Source organism: Gobio gobio, assembly GCF_949357685.1.
Source record: "Gobio gobio genome assembly, chromosome: 19".
Taxonomy (NCBI): Eukaryota; Metazoa; Chordata; class Actinopteri; order Cypriniformes; family Gobionidae; genus Gobio; species Gobio gobio.
In genome coordinates this window covers 23229300-23251288 of record NC_137112.1, presented here as the reverse complement: position 1 = coordinate 23251288, position 21989 = coordinate 23229300, and the positions used below count along the sequence as shown (strand labels likewise).

General features: G+C 34.9%; 1 protein-coding gene across 3 annotated transcripts in view; it reads left to right on the top strand.

Annotated features, from left to right (window-relative positions):
- palm1a (paralemmin 1a) overlaps nucleotides 1–21989 on the top strand; it is a 61971-nt gene that overhangs the window by 30354 nt on the left and 9628 nt on the right. For all 3 annotated transcript variants that reach the window (XM_079844734.1, XM_079844736.1, XM_079844735.1), the window contains exons 4-5: nucleotides 3323–3450; nucleotides 6879–6987. In XM_079844734.1, coding sequence (XP_079700860.1) covers nucleotides 3323–3450; nucleotides 6879–6987 — 237 coding nt within the window. The remainder of the gene's footprint in view (nucleotides 1–3322; nucleotides 3451–6878; nucleotides 6988–21989) is intronic.

Genomic DNA, 21989 nt, shown 5'->3' with positions numbered 1-21989 from the left:
CAGGTTTGGAACAACTTGAGAGTGAGTAAATGATCGATGAACTATCCCTTTAATGCTTTCTTCTTCCACAATAATGTCATGTTTTTTCATTTTCATTTATAGGGCTGCAGATACTAGTATATATGTATATAATTAATTGAGATTTTAATTGATATTTAATCACCTTAATCATAGTGAAAATATTGTGGAAGTTGAAATTAGCTGTGTTTTTTTTCTGGCTTCACAACTTTAGAGCAGCTGTGGCTGAGAGACTTTGCTGTGCTGGCCAGAGATAAGATCCAAAAACTCTCCTCATTAGCAGTTTCTATGGAGCTCCCATTCAGAGTCAGCAAAATGCAAAGGGAGAGAAAGAGAGAGAGAGATGAATAGCCAGTGAATAGTGGGCCGCAGGTCGCAAAAGTATGGAGGGGCCTCTGAGAGTCCTGAAAACACATGCTCTCTGATATATGAGCAGGCATTTGTCAATCTAAGATAGGGGCCAAAGTTTTCTGCCTGAATACAGAACAATTCAAACCAATTGAGGTATGAAGCTATGCAGTTTTAGGCCTCTGGCCAAGTCATGCTAAAGCTTATTTGTCTGTATTTTGCCTCCAAAGCTTTGCTGTTTTGATTGGCTCATCGGTTACTCCAGACTGATTAAAGGATGTATGACATCCCAGGGGCGATCAGTACAGGATGCGGATTGGTTAGGTGTGATTTGATTAGTAGGTTGGGTTAACGCAGGTCACATGACACCTGATTGAGCGCGGTGAACTCTAACAGGCCAACAAAAGTCTTTGTTTTAATCTGTTGCCTAAAAATCTGGATCCATTTTACTTCGAAAACAATGGCTCAGCCACTATAAGCACATGGGAGCTTGTGCCCTTTGTATTTTTGAATTCATTGTGTCAGTGAAGACAGTGTGTGTGTGTGTGTGTGTGTGTGTGTGGTCAGTACGCTCTCCCACAGTAGGTCTCTGGGGAGTGGGAGGTGGCAGTTGAAGCAAAAATGAAAAAGGAGATGAAAGAAAACAAAGAAACGAAACATGTAAGGTACAGAATAAAAGAGATAACGCTCACTAATAACCTGTTACTGAAAATATGATTAAATTACTTTTAGTGATTTGATTATTTTAAAAAGACCAGTGCTACTTTAACTTACTACCAAACATTCCTTGATCATATTCAGAGGTTGAGAAACTTTCAACTTATGAAAATGATATTGAAATATGTTATTTAATTGTATTCCATTGTTGTTTTTAAAAGGAGCTTTTCATTTTTTTTTAAGTGAAGTTCAAAAATATATATTTATTTTATATTTTCTTTGTAAATCACAAAACTATGTAAAAAAAAAATGGGTATAGTTATTCACAAAGATTCTATTAATATAAACATTTGAAAAAACAAACAATGCATTAATGGAAAAAACAAGTAATTAAATATTCTGGAAATAAAACTCAGCAATTTTATAGATCCAGTAAAAAAACTGCCAGGGCAAGAACAAATCTGAACTACATTATTGAGTCCCGAAAGTAGCTTAGAGAATACAGAACGGGTATTCATGAACTATTATGCATGAATCAAAATATATAATGTTGTATGCACATAAAGTATGTTATGTGACTTGACAAAAAGGAAGAAGACAGCCATCTTCAAAGGTTTGATCAGTAACAGCTGAGGCAGGAATGTCCGCGGCCTGCAGTGCATTTTGCTGTAAATGCCAAGAGCCCTTAAGGGGCTGGACTGCTGCCAAATGATACAACTCACTTCCACAATGCTCAGTCTTTAACTTTTCTATGGTTTTTCTTTTTCGACTGCCTGTCAAATATCCATATATTGCAATAAAAGAACTAATCAACATAAAGTATGCTAGCACTGCAGTATACTAAAATCAGCAACAAAAAAGATTTGCATGAGCTACTGTAAAAGGTTTGCATAGCAGCATTGTTGCCCCACCCAGTATATATTAATCCATCCCAAAGTTCTGAAGGAACTGTACTCAGCTGCAGACTTTTAATGGCTGCTGGAAATGGGCTGGGTACATGGGTAGCCTATACACATGCACATCTTATGCAGTTTGTGAATGGCAAACAAATTGCCGTATAGTTTAATGCTACCAATAGGAAACCATCAGGCTTTAAGAGTCAAGAAGAGGGTAAGATCAGTTTCAGAGAGTAAATCAGAGCAGTGCCTGCATGGTTTGGTGCCAGGGCAGCTTAGTGCCAGCTCAACACTTAGATTTTAGTGCCAATTATCTGAATAATTCAGGCTCTGAGCGTGAGAGCTCTGCACTATTTGGTTAGTAAAGATCTCTTCTCTCATAGGAGATCTCCAAATAATATAGATAACATAATTTAAACTCTTTTGGGACATGCGTCACTATCATCATTGTTCAACTGATGCATGAATCCCTTTTATATGTGTAGAATTTTTTTATTTCTTTATTTTTTTTCTTCCTTTTTTTTGAATGTTTGATAATGTTCATCACTTTCTAAATCTGTCACTAAATCTTGCATTTTATTTTTACCAAGTGTGTTTTTGATTTCTTCTCTAAACCAGTCAAGACCGGTATTGGGGGATGTTGGTTGAAACAATTGTAGCAACATTGTAACTCCATTATAGCAAAACCATCTTTACCCTAAATCTATGTTTGCATTGTTATATAATATACAGTAACAATTTGATCAAATATACAGTTAAACAACAGTATTACGTTAAATATTATTACAATTTAAAATACTGTTTTATATTTGTATATAATATATTTTTAAATGTAATGTATTCCTCTGATTGCAAAGCTATTTGCCATTCAGTAGCCATTACTCCATTTCTTATTATTATTAATGTTTAATTTTTTTTTGTTGTCGTTTTTGTCATCACTGTGATACACTCAAACGTTTGGGCTAAGTAATATTTTGTAAAGACATGTAGACATTTATAATGTTACCAAACATTCTTTTGAACTTTATGGAACAATTGTATCATGGTTTCCACAAAAAATATTACGCAGCAAAAATATTTAACATTTTTAAATGAAATGCCATTGTCCATAGCTACATTGTATAACTGACTGCTCAGATTTTTTTTTAATTCCGCACTTTTGAACCAATTGTAAGTATAAATGACATTTGGTGGAAACATTTGGATTCATTGAAAAAAAATACCAGTGGTTGCTTCTATATCATTTGTCACATTGGTTCACAGAAGGTTGAAGAATTGCATTATGGGATAGGATACAGTGTTCCTCCGAGTATATTCTGTTGTACAGTATATTGCACATTTTGACAAATGCACGAGGTCATTTGAGTCTTCCTTGCTTACAGAAAATGTGCATTTTCTTGTAGTCAAAGGCACTAAGGGAAAGATGGCTGATGGACGGTGCGCCCTCTGCAGGACCGGAGGAAGACGAGACCACAAAACAGTTGCGGGAAGACGAGGCCAAAACCAGAGGTCTTGAGGAGACCATTCTTAGGTAAACCATCTGATTTGTCTCAGTTTATTCCTAATGGTGAACAGAGGCAGACAGTGGTGAAGTATTTTTAGTTTCTACTCAAGTACATATTTCAAGTATATGTGCTTTATCACTGTTTTTCTTTGGAAAACTTTTACTTCACTACATTCCAAAGCGTTATGTCATACTTTTTACTGCACTACATTTCATAAATTTGAGTTTATCTTTAATACTTAATTACATAAAAAATTGTATACTCTCTAACATGTACTCAAGTAAAACTTTGAATTACTTTTACTTGAGTAAAAGTAAGAAAGTACTAATTTTTTTATGTAATTAAGAATTAAATGATATTCAATATGAAACGTAGTGCAGTAAAAATTACAATATTATGTTTTGGAATGTTGTGAAGTAAATGTTTTCCAAAGAAGAACACTGTTAAAGTAAATATACATGAAAAATAAAATTACTTGGAAATTAAAAATACTTCACTACTATCCACCTCTGATGGTGAAAAAGTTGCATAGGTATTTCTGCTGGCAGAGCAGTCAGTCTGGATCTCCATTCCCTGATTAAATCTCTGCTCTGGCTGCAAGGGCTCCTGGCACAGAACTGGTATGCCAACCAGTGAATCATGCCAGTAAACAGCCAATGCCAGTAATGCCGAGTTCAGACTGCACGATTTTCAAACTCGTCGGATCACTGCTCTTTTCACACTGCATGACTATTGCTGCTGTAGGAATGGCAGCATTCCGTTGCTGCTGTGTTCACACTGCACGATGGATCGGCGACAGGGGGTTTTACAATCGCCGACAACTCTGCCTCATCCGCAAACTACGTTTCACAACCAAACACACGCGAGAAGTGACAAGGAAACAACGCAAGATTACACGTGCGTCAGAACGGAGTTCTCGCGCGAGACTGGAATTGTTATTAAAAAAATATAGCAGATAGTTTGCAATCCAAATTGTCTGTTCACTGATTTGCAGCAAAAAGGAGAAAAAGAAAAAAGATTTTGGCGGAGGAAATGGTTGGAGACACAGGGAGCAAGGATAGAGTTCTGCAAAGAGAGTTGGAGTAAATAAATATTTTTGCAATGTGCTGCAGTTGCAGCTGGTCAAGCAAATGTTTGTGCTTTGTTTCTGCTTGATAGAATTGTAAATCTATCTATTAAAATACTGATATTCTGGTCCATAACTCCTCCCTGAACCTGCCCTGTATCTTGCTTTCTCATTGGCTGTCGGTCATCGCCGATGTATTGTTCAGTCAAAACACATTTCACACAGCAGGAGTTTGAATCGCCGACAGGTCCAGATATTTAACATGCCTAATATCTCACGGGCGTCGGCGACTCATCGGCGAGTCTCTCTGATCCCGTTTTTGATCATTCACACCGTGTGATTGTCACTCATGTGCATGAGCACGGATTTGCCTATGATTTCGGGCATTTGTCGGCAATTTCGCAAAACCAATCAAAATCGGGGCTAAAATCGGGCAGTGTGAACTTGGCATAAGGCCTGGTGTGAAAGATTCTCCCATAAAGGTGCTGCATGAAAAATCAAGATATGTGAGAACAGATTTGAATTGCTACAAATCCTTTAACTTTGTAAAAGTGTTTTTTCTGGTAACCTAAAATGTGTAAATAATGAAGAGAACAGATTTTAATTCCTGCAGATATATAATAAAATTTATATTAATTAATGATTATAATATTAATTATAGAAACAACTTCGTTTTTTCCTCACCTAAAGATAAACCCAAACCCATACGATACCGTATTTTGCAACGCAGAAGTAAGCTATTTTCTTTGAATGCGCAAGACTTTTGCAATTTTTGGGATATTGTTTTTTATTTTATTTACTAGATTTGATCAATAAATAATATCATTTAAGCACATTCTTCACATTCTTTCAACTTAAATTCAAAATAGCTCTCCAATACATGCAATAACCAGCTCACATCAGCTCAAAATACACTATATTGCCAAAAGTGTTGGGACTCCTGCCTTTACATGCACATGAACTTTAATGACATCCCATTCTTAATCCGTAGGGTTTAATATGGAGTTAGTCCACTCTTTGCAGCTATAACAGCTTCAACTCTTCTGAAAAGGCTTTCCACAAGGTTTAGGAGTGTGTCTAGGAATTTCTGACCATTCTTGTAGAAGCACATTTGTGAGGTCAGGCACTGATGTTGGACGAGAAGGCCTGGCTTGCAGACTCCACTCTAATTCATCCCAAAGGTGTTCTTTGGGGTTGAGGTCAAGTTCCTCCACACCAAACTCACTCATCCATGTCTTTATGGACCTTGCTTTGTGCACTGGTGCACAGTCATGTTGGAACAGGAAGGGACCATCTCCAAACTGTTCCCACAAAGTTGGGAGCATGAAATTGACCGTTCGCCAATACCCGCCCCCTTTAGTTTCTGTTGCTATGTCCAACAAGCCATGGCGCTCTCAAACCACACACGTTCTCACGTAGAGAAAATACATTGCCGTATTTTGGCAAGTACCGTTCTCCTGGCAACCGCCAAATCCAGACTCTTCCATCGGATTGCCAGGCAGAGAAGGGTGATTCGTCACTCCAGAGAACACGTCTCCACTGCTCTCGAGGCCAGTGGCGGCGTGCTTCACACCACTGCATCTGACGCTTTGCATTGCACTTGGTGATGTAAGACTTGGATGCAGCTGCTCAGCCATGGAAACCCATTCCATGAAGCTCTCTACAAACTGTTCTTGAGCTAATCTGAAGACCACACTGCAGAAAGTTGGCTTCTGTGCACTGTTCGCCTCAGCATGCGCTGACCCGCTCTGATTTTACGTGGCCTACCACTTTGTGGATGAGTTACTGTTGTCCCCAATTGCTTCCAATTTGTTATAATACCACTAACAGTTGATGGTGGAATATTTAGTAGTGAGGAAATTTCACGAATGGACAGGTGGCAATCTATCACAGTACCGTGAATTCACTGAGCTCCTGAGAGCGACCCATTCTTTCACAAATGTTTGTAGAAGCAGTCTGCATGTCTAAGTGCTTGATTTTATACACCTTGGGCCATGGAAATGAATGGAAAACCTGAATTCAATGATTTGCAGGGGTGTCCCAATACTTTTGGCAATATAGTGTATCTCACACTGGGTCAATTATTGCTAAATAAAGATATTGTTGTTTGAATAAGTACAGCGTTTTCTTTACGCAAGAAAAACTATGTCTATAAAGGCTCATATTTTATGTGGGACTGGAGAGAGAGGGCTAGTATTTGCCATCTGGTCATAGCCTAACGTAAATAGCCTGCACCTTGTTAACTAAAGGTCTGGTTGAGGCAGCCAAAATTGGAAGACACTTTTTTCAGGTTCAGCACATGCCCCTGGTAAGGTGGATGTGTAATCTAAAAATGATATACTTAATAACCATCTTTTATTTTTCTCTGTCTCTCTCTATTGACTACAGACTGGAAAGAGAGCTGGAGGAGCTAGAGACAGGTTTGTCTGCAACATCCACCAAAGAGAACCTGTCAGACGCAGTACAGGAAGTCAACACCATGACAGTAGAAAAAATGGTGAGTTCTGACCAGCAGCTCTTTCTAACCCATAAACTTCCCCCCAGGGTTGGCAGCAGGGGATACCAAGGCTTCTATTGAAGCCTTTAGTGCATGACACACAATAGGGGACCATCTCATGTCTGGATACACAAAGGCCATCTTGATTAAAGGCATTGCTGCTTAAAGTGCATAATCTGTCTCACTCAAGCAGCATTCTCTAAACATTCAGAACTGACTGACTTTTGCACTCACTGGAAATGTTAATTTGCTGCATTCAGAGGGAATTCCATAGCAACAGCAGCAACGCTGCTACAACACTAATTATTTTCTCTGATTGGACTTTTCTGTAGTGGTCAATATCCTCTAAAGAACATCATATGTCACTGTCCAGTGCATGTTGACCTCTAGTGCTTAAAGTTTATGTGTTGTGTCATCAGGTGTGTTATTCAAATTATTTTCATTTGAATACATTTCCAAAGAAGTGTTCAGATAAAACAGATCACTGCTGCCTTCACGTTTGCCGGAATTACTGTAATTAAGAAACGACAACTTAGAGTTGTTCAAGGCCAAATTATGTACTAAACATGGCAAATTAGCATGAGAGCGCAATTCCACAAAAGCCCAATGAGAGGGGAAAGTTCTGTGCATGATCTACTGACAACGCACAAATTAAAGAACACAGACAGAGCTGGATCATTTCCATAATGACCATCGCAATCTATCAAGAGCAGCGCAAATTAGCGTCTAGTTTAAGACATGCTTTTTTTGGGCGTTTAATAATGCTGCAAATACCAGTTAATTGACTAACACAAACCTTAGTAAATCACTTGCTTAATTGATTTAAATAATCCCTTAAAGGGATAGTTCACCCAAAAATGAAAATTAGCCCATAATTTACTCACCCCCAAGTCGTCCTAGGTGTATATGACATTCTTCTTTCAGACGAATAAAATCGGAGTTATATTACTAAAGTCCAGGCTAATCCAAGCATTCGAATTTGATTCATAGTTGCTCTGTTTTTGAGGTCCATAAAAAGTGCATCTCTCCATCAAATAACGTGCTCCACGCGGCCCCGGGGTGTTAATAAGGCCTTCTGAAGCGAATCGATGCATTTGTGTTAGAAAAATATTCATAATTATAACTTTATCAAGTAAACTTTCAATCGACCGCATTCCATGGAAAAGTGTTGAATGTTGAAAGTGAAACTCAAGATGCGTACGTGACGTCATGACGAGCGAGCCTGGTCGCGTTAGTCTTTCGATCGGCAGGGGAACTTTCAACAATTTTTCCATAAATTGAACAGGGAAGACGGTCGGTTGAAAGTTTACTTGATAAAGTTTTAAATATGGATATTTTTCTTACACAAACGCATCAATTCGTTTCAGAAGGCCTTTATTAACACCCCAGAGCCGTGTGGAGCATGTTATTTGATAGGCAGATAGTAATATAACTCAGATTTTATTCATCTGAAAGAAGAATGTCTGTCACGTAATTCCACTGACGAGGTGAGTTGTTGGACCCAAGTGCAGTTTAATCAAAAATATCAAAACATAAAACAAAGATTTGGCAATAATCAAAACAAAGACTTGACATGGCAAACATAACTCTCACCTATACAGCAGGTAACAACATCAATAACAGACAAGGACCCACGGCAAACATGAGGGCTTAAATACACAGACTAAATGACAAGACAAGTGACACCTGTGAACAGTGATGAGACAATTAGCCAATGACATGACAACACATGAGGGCATAGGAATCACATGACAATGAAACACATGATAAAACCAGGAAACTGAAAGGACAAGACAAACTTCGAAACATGACAGTAAACGTGATGAACTAAACACATGAAACATGAACCAACACCAAAACAACATGTGACAATGTCATATACACCTAGAATGACTTGAGGGTGAGTAAATTATGGGCTAATTTTCATTTTTGGGTGAACTATCCCTTTAATTTTTGCGTCTGAAAGGGAAACTCCTACAAATTCATATACAATAAGGTCAGCCGCAAAAATAACACTGTCCACGCCTTTTCAGCGCAATATTTTCGCTGCATGTCTTTAGTAAATCCTGACAGTAGTTATTTAACGCCTATAGATGGTTTGCGCTAATGCAAGCTGTTAGTAAATCTGGCCCTTGAACTGTTGAGGCAGCTGCCATTTTGGTTGTTATAAATGACAGAGAATGAGAGAAGTCAGAGCTTTCAAAACATTCTGGCTGAACTTAATGTTTTTTTACTAGTTGGAGTGTACAATAAACTATGGGAAGAGAATTTTGACTAGTTTATTTGCCTAACAATGTCCAATAATTCTCACCGCTGACTCATTTACATGTCTCAAATTATGTATTGTGTTAAATGGCATTCTGTGCTGGAAATTTAAATTTCTTTAGAATTACATGATTGACTCTTTTGTATGGAAGCTTGTTTCTTTTTTTTTTTTTTAAGATAATTGCGACTTTTTCTCTCACAATTATGAGTTTACATCTTGCAATTCTCAGATATAAAGTCAGAATTGCGAGTTATAAACTCAGAATTGAGATATAAAGTCAGAATTGTGTGACAAAGTCAGAATTGTGAGATATAAAGTCAGAATTGCGAGTTATATTGTCAGAATTGTGAGATATAAAGTCAGAATTGTGAGATATAAAGTCAGAATTGTGAGATATAAAGTCAGAATTGCGAGTTATAATGTCAGAATTGTGAAATGTAAAGTCAGAATTGTGAGATATAAAGTCAGAATTGTGTGATATAAAGTCAGATTTGCGAGTTATAATGTTAGAATTGTGAGATGTAAAGTCAGAATTGTGAGACATAAAGTCAGAATTGTGAGATATAGTCAGGAATTGTGAGTTATATAGTCAGAATTGAGATATAAAGTCAGAATTGTGAGATATAAAGTCAGAATTGCGAGTTATAATGTCAGAATTGTGAGACATAAAGTCAGAATTGCGTGATATAAAGTCAGAATTGTGAGATCTAGTCAGGAATTGTGAGTTATAATGTCAGAATTGTCTGATGTAAAGTCAGAATTGCGTGATATTTAGTCAGAATTGCGTGATATAAAGTCAGAATTGCGAGTTATAATGTCAGAATTGTGAGATATAAAGTCAGAATTGCGAGTTATAATGTCAGAATTGTGAGATCTAGTCAGAATTGCGAGTTATAATGTCAGAATTGTGAAATGTAAAGTCAGAATTGCGAGATATAAAGTCAGATTTGCGAGTTATAATGTCAGAATTGTGAGATCTAGTCAGAATTGCGAGTTATAATGTCAGAATTGTGAGATAGTCAGAATTGCGAGTTATAATGTCAGAATTGTGTGATATAAAGTCAGAATTGCGAGTTATATAGTCAGAATTGCGAGTTATAATGTCAGAATTGTGAAATGTAAAGTCAGAATTGTGAGATATAAAGTCAGATTTGCGAGTTATAATGTCAGAATTGTGAGATGTAAAGTCAGAATTGTGAGATCTAGTCAGAATTGCGAGTTATAATGTCAGAATTGTGAGATATAGTCAGAATTGCGTGATATAAAGTCAGAATTGTGAGATATAGTCAGAATTGCGAGTTATATAGTCAGATTTGCGAGTTATAATGTCAGAATTGTGAGACGTAAAGTCAGAATTGTGAGACATAAAGTCAGAATTGTGAGATGTAAATTCAGAATTGTGAGATATAGTCAGAATTGCGAGTTATAATGTCAGAATTGTGAGATATAAAGTCAGAATTGTGTGATATAAAGTCAGAATTGTGTGATATAAAGTCAGAATTGCGAGTTATATAGTCAGATTTGCGAGTTATAATGTCAGAATTGTGAGACGTAAAGTCAGAATTGTGTGATATAAAGTCAGAATTGCGAGTTATATAGTCAGAATTGAGATATAAAGTCAGAATTGCGAGATATAAAGTCAGAATTGTGTGATATAAAGTCAGAATTGCGAGTTATAATGTCAGAATTGTGAGATATAAAGTCAGAATTGCGAGTTATAATGTCAGAATTGTGAGATGTAAAGTCAGAATTGTGATATAAAGTCAGAATTGCGAGTTATATAGTCAGAATTGAGATATAAAGTCAGAATTGTGAGATATAAAGTCAGAATTGTGAGATATAAAGTCAGAATTGCGAGTTATAATGTCAGAATTGTGAGACATAAAGTCAGAATTGTGTGATATAAAGTCAGAATTGTGTGATATAAAGTCAGAATTGTGAGATATAAAGTCAGAATTGTGAGATATAAAGTCAGAATTGTGAGATATAAAGTCAGATTTGCGAGTTATAATGTCAGAATTGTGAGACGTAAAGTCAGAATTGTGAGACATAAAGTCAGAATTGTGAGATGTAAAGTCAGAATTGTGATATAAAGTCAGATTTGCGAGTTATAATGTCAGAATTGTGAGACGTAAAGTCAGAATTGTGAGACATAAAGTCAGAATTGCGAGTTATATAGTCAGAATTGAGATATAAAGTCAGAATTGTGAGATATAAAGTCAGAATTGTGAGATATAAAGTCAGAATTGTGAGATATAAAGTCAGAATTGTGTGATATAAAGTCAGAATTGTGAGATATAAAGTCAGAATTGCGAGTTATAATGTCAGAATTGTGAGATATAAAGTCAGAATTGCGAGTTATATAGTCAGAATTGAGATATAAAGTCAGAATTGTGAGATATAAAGTCAGAATTGTGAGATATAAAGTCAGAATTGTGAGATATAAAGTCAGAATTGTGAGATATAAAGTCAGAATTGTGAGACATAAAGTCAGAATTGCGACTTATAATGTCAGAATTGTGAGATGTAAAGTCAGAATTGTGAGATATAAAGTCAGAATTGCGAGTTATAATGTCAGAATTGTGAGATGTAAAGTCAGAATTGTGAGATATAGTCAGAATTGCGTGATATAAAGTCAGAATTGCGTGATATAAAGTCAGAATTGTGAGATATAAAGTCAGAATTGCGAGTTATATAGTCAGAATTGCGAGTTATAATGTCAGAATTGTGAGACGTAAAGTCAGAATTGTGTGATATAAAGTCAGAATTGTGTGATATAAAGTCAGAATTGCGAGTTATAATGTCAGAATTGTGAGATATAAAGTCAGAATTGCGAGTTATAATGTCAGAATTGTGAGATGTAAAGTCAGAATTGTGATATAAAGTCAGAATTGCGAGTTATATAGTCAGAATTGAGATATAAAGTCAGAATTGTGAGATATAAAGTCAGAATTGTGTGATATAAAGTCAGAATTGTGAGATATAGTCAGGAATTGTGAGTTATATAGTCAGAATTGAGATATAAAGTCAGAATTGTGAGATATAAAGTCAGAATTGAGATATAAAGTCAGAATTGTGAGATATAGTCAGGAATTGTGAGATATAAAGTCAGAATTGCGAGTTATAATGTCAGAATTGCGAGTTATATAGTCAGAATTGAGATATAAAGTCAGAATTGTGAGATATAAAGTCAGAATTGTGAGATATAAAGTCAGAATTGCGAGTTATAATGTCAGAATTGTGAGACATAAAGTCAGAATTGTGTGATAGAATTGTGTGATATAAAGTCAGAATTGTGTGATATAAAGTCAGAATTGTGTGATATAAAGTCAGAATTGTGTGATATAAAGTCAGAATTGTGAGATATAAAGTCAGAATTGTGAGATATAAAGTCAGAATTGTGAGATATAAAGTCAGAATTGAGATATAAAGTCAGAATTGAGATATAAAGTCAGAATTGCGAGTTATAATGTCAGAATTGTGTGATATAAAGTCAGAATTGTGTGATATAAAGTCAGAATTGTGAGATATAAAGTCAGAATTGCGAGTTATATAGTCAGATTTGCGAGTTATAATGTCAGAATTGTGAGACGTAAAGTCAGAATTGTGAGATATAAAGTCAGAATTGCGAGTTATAATGTCAGAATTGTGAGATATAAAGTCAGAATTGTGAGATATAAAGTCAGAATTGCGAGTTATAATGTCAGAATTGTGAGATATAAAGTCAGAATTGCGAGTTATATAGTCAGATTTGCGAGTTATAATGTCAGAATTGTGAGACGTAAAGTCAGAATTGTGAGACATAAAGTCAGAATTGTGTGATATAAAGTCAGAATTGCGAGATATAAAGTCAGAATTGTGTGATATAAAGTCAGAATTGCGAGTTATAATGTCAGAATTGTGAGATATAAAGTCAGAATTGCGAGTTATAATGTCAGAATTGCGAGTTATATAGTCAGAATTGAGATATAAAGTCAGAATTGTGAGATATAAAGTCAGAATTGTGAGATATAAAGTCAGAATTGCGAGTTATAATGTCAGAATTGTGAGACATAAAGTCAGAATTGTGTGATATAAAGTCAGAATTGTGTGATATAAAGTCAGAATTGTGTGATATAAAGTCAGAATTGTGTGATATAAAGTCAGAATTGTGTGATATAAAGTCAGAATTGTGTGATATAAAGTCAGAATTGTGAGATATAAAGTCAGAATTGTGAGATATAAAGTCAGAATTGTGAGATATAAAGTCAGAATTGTGAGATATAAAGTCAGAATTGCGAGTTATAATGTCAGAATTGTGAGACATAAAGTCAGAATTGTGTGATATAAAGTCAGAATTGTGTGATATAAAGTCAGAATTGTGTGATATAAAGTCAGAATTGTGTGATATAAAGTCAGAATTGTGTGATATAAAGTCAGAATTGTGTGATATAAAGTCAGAATTGTGTGATATAAAGTCAGAATTGTGATATAAAGTCAGAATTGCGAGTTATATAGTCAGAATTGAGATATAAAGTCAGAATTGTGAGATATAAAGTCAGAATTGTGAGATATAAAGTCAGAATTGCGAGTTATAATGTCAGAATTGTGAGACATAAAGTCAGAATTGTGTGATATAAAGTCAGAATTGTGTGATATAAAGTCAGAATTGTGTGATATAAAGTCAGAATTGTGAGATATAAAGTCAGAATTGCGAGTTATATAGTCAGATTTGCGAGTTATAATGTCAGAATTGTGAGACGTAAAGTCAGAATTGTGAGACATAAAGTCAGAATTGTGAGATGTAAATTCAGAATTGTGAGATATAGTCAGAATTGCGAGTTATATAGTCAGAATTGAGATATAAAGTCAGAATTGTGAGATATAGTCAGGAATTGTGAGTTATATAGTCAGAATTGAGATATAAAGTCAGAATTGTGAGATATAAAGTCAGAATTGCGAGTTATAATGTCAGAATTGTGAGACATAAAGTCAGAATTGCGTGATATAAAGTCAGAATTGTGAGATCTAGTCAGGAATTGTGAGTTATAATGTCAGAATTGTCTGATGTAAAGTCAGAATTGCGTGATATTTAGTCAGAATTGCGTGATATAAAGTCAGAATTGCGAGTTATAATGTCAGAATTGTGAGATATAAAGTCAGAATTGCGAGTTATAATGTCAGAATTGTGAGATATAGTCAGAATTGCGAGTTATAATGTCAGAATTGTGAAATGTAAAGTCAGAATTGCGAGATATAAAGTCAGATTTGCGAGTTATAATGTCAGAATTGTGAGATCTAGTCAGAATTGCGAGTTATAATGTCAGAATTGTGAAATGTAAAGTCAGAATTGCGAGATATAAAGTCAGATTTGCGAGTTATAATGTCAGAATTGTGAGATCTAGTCAGAATTGCGAGTTATAATGTCAGAATTGTGTGATATAAAGTCAGAATTGCGAGTTATATAGTCAGAATTGCGAGTTATAATGTCAGAATTGTGAAATGTAAAGTCAGAATTGTGAGATATAAAGTCAGATTTGCGAGTTATAATGTCAGAATTGTGAGATGTAAAGTCAGAATTGTGAGATCTAGTCAGAATTGCGAGTTATAATGTCAGAATTGTGAGATATAGTCAGAATTGCGTGATATAAAGTCAGAATTGTGAGATATAGTCAGAATTGCGAGTTATATAGTCAGATTTGCGAGTTATAATGTCAGAATTGTGAGACGTAAAGTCAGAATTGTGAGACATAAAGTCAGAATTGTGAGATGTAAATTCAGAATTGTGAGATATAGTCAGAATTGCGAGTTATAATGTCAGAATTGTGAGATATAAAGTCAGAATTGCGAGTTATAATGTCAGAATTGTGAGATATAAAGTCAGAATTGCGAGTTATAATGTCAGAATTGTGAGATGTAAAGTCAGAATTGTGATATAAAGTCAGAATTGCGAGATATAAAGTCAGAATTGTGTGATATAAAGTCAGAATTGTGTGATATAAAGTCAGAATTGTGAGATATAAAGTCAGAATTGCGAGTTATAATGTCAGAATTGTGAGATATAAAGTCAGAATTGCGAGATATAAAGTCAGAATTGTGTGATATAAAGTCAGAATTGTGTGATATAAAGTCAGAATTGCGAGTTATATAGTCAGAATTGAGATATAAAGTCAGAATTGCGAGATATAAAGTCAGAATTGTGTGATATAAAGTCAGAATTGCGAGTTATAATGTCAGAATTGCGAGTTATATAGTCAGATTTGCGAGTTATAATGTCAGAATTGTGAGACGTAAAGTCAGAATTGTGAGACATAAAGTCAGAATTGTGAGATGTAAATTCAGAATTGTGAGATATAGTCAGAATTGCGAGTTATAATGTCAGAATTGTGAGATATAAAGTCAGAATTGTGAGATATAAAGTCAGAATTGCGAGTTATAATGTCAGAATTGTGAGATATAAAGTCAGAATTGCGAGTTATATAGTCAGATTTGCGAGTTATAATGTCAGAATTGTGAGACGTAAAGTCAGAATTGTGAGACATAAAGTCAGAATTGTGTGATATAAAGTCAGAATTGCGAGACATAAAGTCAGAATTGTGTGATATAAAGTCAGAATTGCGAGATATAAAGTCAGAATTGTGTGATATAAAGTCAGAATTGTGTGATATAAAGTCAGAATTGCGAGTTATAATGTCAGAATTGTGAGATATAAAGTCAGAATTGCGAGTTATAATGTCAGAATTGCGAGTTATATAGTCAGAATTGAGATATAAAGTCAGAATTGTGAGATATAAAGTCAGAATTGCGAGTTATAATGTCAGAATTGTGAGACATAAAGTCAGAATTGTGTGATATAATGTCAGAATTGTGAGACATAAAGTCAGAATTGTGTGATATAAAGTCAGAATTGTGTGATATAAAGTCAGAATTGTGTGATATAAAGTCAGAATTGTGAGATATAAAGTCAGAATTGCGAGTTATATAGTCAGATTTGCGAGTTATAATGTCAGAATTGTGAGACGTAAAGTCAGAATTGTGAGACATAAAGTCAGAATTGTGAGATGTAAATTCAGAATTGTGAGATATAGTCAGAATTGCGAGTTATAATGTCAGAATTGTGAGATATAAAGTCAGAATTGTGAGATATAAAGTCAGAATTGCGAGTTATAATGTCAGAATTGTGAGACATAAAGTCAGAATTGTGTGATATAAAGTCAGAATTGCGAGATATAAAGTCAGAATTGTGTGATATAAAGTCAGAATTGCGAGATATAAAGTCAGAATTGTGAGATATAAAGTCAGAATTGCGAGTTATATAGTCAGATTTGCGAGTTATAATGTCAGAATTGTGAGACGTAAAGTCAGAATTGTGAGACATAAAGTCAGAATTGTGAGATGTAAAGTCAGAATTGTGTGATATAAAGTCAGATTTGCGAGTTATAATGTCAGAATTGTGAGACGTAAAGTCAGAATTGTGAGACATAAAGTCAGAATTGAGATATAAAGTCAGAATTGTGAGATATAAAGTCAGAATTGTGTGATATAAAGTCAGAATTGTGTGATATAAAGTCAGAATTGCGAGTTATAATGTCAGATATTGTGAGATATAAAGTCAGAATTGCGAGTTATAATGTCAGAATTGTGATATAAAGTCAGAATTGCGAGTTATATAGTCAGAATTGAGATATAAAGTCAGAATTGTGAGATATAAAGTCAGAATTGTGAGATATAAAGTCAGAATTGTGAGATATAGTCAGAATTGTGAGATATAAAGTCAGAATTGCGAGTTATAATGTCAGAATTGTGAGACATAAAGTCAGAATTGTGTGATATAAAGTCAGAATTGTGAGATATAAAGTCAGAATTGTGAGATATAGTCAGAATTGCGTGATATAAAGTCAGAATTGCGAGTTATAATGTCAGAATTGTGAGACATAAAGTCAGAATTGTGAGATGTAAAGTCAGAATTGTGAGATATAGTCAGAATTGCGTGATATAAAGTCAGAATTGCGAGTTATAATGTCAGAATTGTGAGACATAAAGTCAGAATTGTGAGATATAAAGTCAGAATTGCGAGTTATAATGTCAGAATTGCGAGTTATAATGTCAGAATTGTGAGATGTAAAGTCAGAATTGTGAGATATAGTCAGAATTGCGAGTTATAATGTCAGAATTGTGAGATATAGTCAGAATTGCGAGTTATAATGTCAGAATTGTGAGATATAAAGTCAGAATTGCGAGTTATAAAGTCAGAATTGCGTGATATAAAGTCAGAATTGTGAGATATAGTCAGGAATTGCGAGTTATAATGTCAGAATTGTCTGATGTAAAGTCAGAATTGCGTGATATTAAGTCAGAATTGCGGGATATAAATTCAGAATTGTGAGATATAAAGTCAGAATTGCGAGTTATGTCAGAATTGTGAGATATAAAGTCAGATTTGCGAGTTATAATGTCAGAATTGTGAGATGTAAAGTCAGAATTGTGAGATATAGTCAGAATTGCGAGTTATAATGTCAGAATTGTGAGATATAGTCAGAATTGCGAGTTATAATGTCAGAATTGTGAGATATAAAGTCAGAATTGCGAGTTATAAAGTCAGAATTGCGTGATATAAAGTCAGAATTGTGAGATATAGTCAGGAATTGCGAGTTATAATGTCAGAATTGTCTGATGTAAAGTCAGAATTGTGTGATATTAAGTCAGAATTGCGTGATATAAATTCAGAATTGTGAGATATAAAGTCAGAATTCAAGATTCAAGAGTTTTATTTGTCACATACACAGTTATATACACAATATACAACTGGCAGTGAAATGTAAACAGGTCCGCTCCATGGACAGTGCAAATAACAGTTACAAGAAATTAAATAGAAATAGAATAAAATTAGAATAAAAAGTATTAACATAAGTAGAATTATAAATAAATCAAGTTAAGATAAAAATAGGAAATAAGATAAAAATAAAAATATAAAAAATATGTGGATATGATAAGTGAGATAAACTGTAGACTTAAAAATAAGTGGTTAACATAAAATATATAATATGTATATATAAAGAAGTATAATGTGCAAGGTTTATTACAGGTTGTTACGCAGTAACAATAGGGACGTAAAGTGCAGTGCAATTGCAGTATGTGGATGTTAATGTTAAAAGACTGGATGTTTATGTGTGTGCGGGGGTGAAGTGAAGTCACGTGACTGAGTTCAGGAGTCTGATGGCCTGGGGGAAGAAACTCCTCCTGAGTCTTTCAGTCTTTGCCATCAGGCTACGGAAGCGCTTACCAGATGGCAGCAGGGTGAAGTGAGAGTTTGCAGGGTGATTAATGTCTCTGATGATTTTAGTAGCTCTACCTCTGCAGCGTTTGGTGAAGATGTCCTGCAGAGACGGGAGAGCTGAGCCTGAGATGCGCTCGGATAAGCGCACCACTCTTTGCAGGGCTTTGCAGTCGTGACTGGTGCTGTTCCCGTACCACGCTGTGATGCACTGAGTCAGGACACTTTCTATCGCCCCTCGATAGAAAGTTTTCAGGATGGCTGGTGAAACCCTGAATTTCCTCAGCTGGCGCAGGTGGTACAGTCTTTGCCTGGCTTTTTTCACCTGTGTCTGGATGTGTGTAGTCCAGGTCAGATCCTCAGAGATGTTCACACCCAGGTATTTGAAGCTGCTCACTCTCTCTACCGGTGTCCCGCTGATCATGAGAGGGGAGTATGACCGATGCTGTCTCTTCCTGAAGTCCACAATCAGTTCTTTGGTCTTGTTAACATTCAGAGAGAGACAGTTGTCCTGGCACCATGATGTCAGTTGCTCCACTTCGTCCAAGTATGCCGTCTCATTGTTGTTGGAGATGAGACCCAGGACAACAGTATCATCAGCAAACTTGATGATAGAGGTGGAGCTGTGTGTGGACAAACAGTCATGGGTGTAGAGAGAGTAGAGCAGGGGACTCAGCACACAGCCCTGTGGAGCTCCAACACTCAGGGTGATGGAGGTGGAGGTGAACTGGCCTACTCTCACCGCCTGGGGTCTGCCAGTGAGGAAATCTTCAATCCAGAGGCAGAGAGAAGAATTCAGGCCTAGATCCAGGAGTTTGTGTGTTAGCTTAATGGGAACTATGGTGTTAAAGGCTGAGCTATAGTCAATAAATAGCAGCCTGACATAGTTCCCACTTTTGCTGTCGATGTGAGTGAGGCAGGAGTGAAGGACGTGAGAAATGGCATCTTCAGTCGATCTATTGGGACGATAGGCAAACTGAAGAGGGTCCAAAGTTTGCGAGTTATAATGTTAGAATTGTGAGATATAAAGTCAGAATTGCGAGTTATAATGTCAGAATTGTGAGATATAAAGTTAGAATTGCGAGTTATAAAGTCAGAATTGCGAGATATAAAGTCAGAATTGTGAGATATAAAGTCAGATTGCGAGTTATATAGTCAGAATTGCGAGTTATAATGTCAGAATTGTGAGATATAAAGTCAGAATTGCGAGTTATAAAGTCAGAATTGTTCAATATAAAGTCAGAATTGCGTGTTATAAAGTCAGAATTGTGAGATATAGTCAGGAATTGCGAGTTATAATGTCAGAATTGTGTGATATAAAGTCAGAATTGCGAGTTATAATGTCAGAATTGTGATATAAAGTCAGAATTGTGAGATATAAAGTCAGAATTGCGAGATATAAAGTCAGAATTGTGTGATATAAAGTCAGATTTGCGAGTTATAATGTCAGAATTGTGAGATCTAGTCAGAATTGCGAGTTATAATGTCAGAATTGTGAGATATAGTCAGAATTGCGAGTTATAATGTCAGAATTGTGTGATATAAAGTCAGAATTGCGAGTTATATAGTCAGAATTGAGATATAAAGTCAGAATTGTGAGATATAAAGTCAGAATTGCGAGTCATAATGTCAGAATTGTGAGATATAGTCAGGAATTGCGAGTTATAATGTCAGAATTGTCTGATGTAAAGTCAGAATTGCGTGATATTTAGTCAGAATTGTGTGATATAAAGTCAGAATTGCGTGATATAAATTCAGAATTGTGAGATATAAAGTCAGAATTGCGAGTTATAATGTCAGAATTGTGAGATATAAACTCAGAATTGTGAGATATAAAGTTAGAATTGCGAGTTATAATGTCAGAATTGTGAGATATAAAGTCAGAATTGTGAGATATAAAGTCAGAATTGTGAGATATAAAGTCAGAATTGCGAGTTATAAAGTCAGAATTGTGAGATATAAAGTCAGAATTGTGAGATATAAACTCAGAATTGTGAGATATAAACTCAGAATTGCGAGTTATAAAGTCAGAATTGCGAGTTATAAAGTCAGAATTGCGAGTTATAATGTCAGAATTGTGAGATATAAACTCAGAATTGTGAGATATAAAGTTAGAATTGCGAGTTATAATGTCAGAATTGTGAGATATAATGTCAGAATTGTGAGATATAAAGTCAGAATTGTGAGATATAAACTCAGAATTGTGAGATATAAACTCAGAATTGTGAGATATAAAGTCAGAATTGCGAGTTATAAAGTCAGAATTGCGAGTTATAAAGTCAGAATTGCGAGTTATAAAGTCAGAATTGCGAGTTATAATGTCAGAATTGTGAGATATAAACTCAGAATTGTGAGATATAAAGTTAGAATTGCGAGTTATAATGTCAGAATTGTGAGATATAATGTCAGAATTGTGAGATATAAAGTCAGAATTGTGAGATATAAACTCAGAATTGTGAGATATAAACTCAGAATTGTGAGATATAAAGTCAGAATTGCGAGTTATAAAGTCAGAATTGCGAGTTATAAAGTCAGAATTGCGAGTTATAATGTCAGAATTGTGAGATATAAACTCAGAATTGTGAGATATAAAGTTAGAATTGCGAGTTATAATGTCAGAATTGTGAGATATAATGTCAGAATTGTGAGATATAAAGTCAGAATTGCAAGTTATAAAGTCAGAATTGTGAGATATAAAGTCAGAATTGTGAGATATAAAGTCAGAATTGTGAGATATAAACTCAGAATTGTGAGATATAAACTCAGAATTGTGAGATATAAAGTCAGAATTGCGAGTTATAAAGTCAGAATTGTGAGATAAAAAGTTAATTGCAATTATCGTTCATTTTTATTCTGTGGCGGAAACAAGCTTCCAAACTTTTTCTTTACACATTACATATCTTATATTTCACCGCAAGCTTGCACTTTATTGACATTGTTGTCTCCTTGGTATATAGACTAACTAGAAAAAAGAATTTATGGAAATGACACCTCGGCAAATTAATGGGATATTCATATACATATATATACGTATATAAATATTTTTCACACAATAAATATTTAAATGATTTGTTTATTTTGCAGTTTTTAGATTACCATAGTTTTAAACAAATACATATTTCTATAATAAATATTCATATTATAGTATGATAGTAAACCTCAGAAAAGATGTGTGCATCTCTTTTCTTTAGGAATCTAAATGGACCCTTTTCACATTTCCGGGGTTCTCAGAAGCGGAAGACAGCATAGTTGGGTAAACTTCCATAGTGATGAACGGGAGACGACAACAAATATAATTTTTGGATTCCCATTGACTCCGATATCAAAAGATAAAATCTATGATAGCATTCATTGACTTTCCAAAAGACGGAAAAAATATATATGTAATTTACTACCAAGGCGTATAAGAAAAAGTTGAACGTTATAAATGAAGACTTCAGATGCAAAAGCCTTTTTGTCAAGCTTCTATGTTTCTACCTAAGT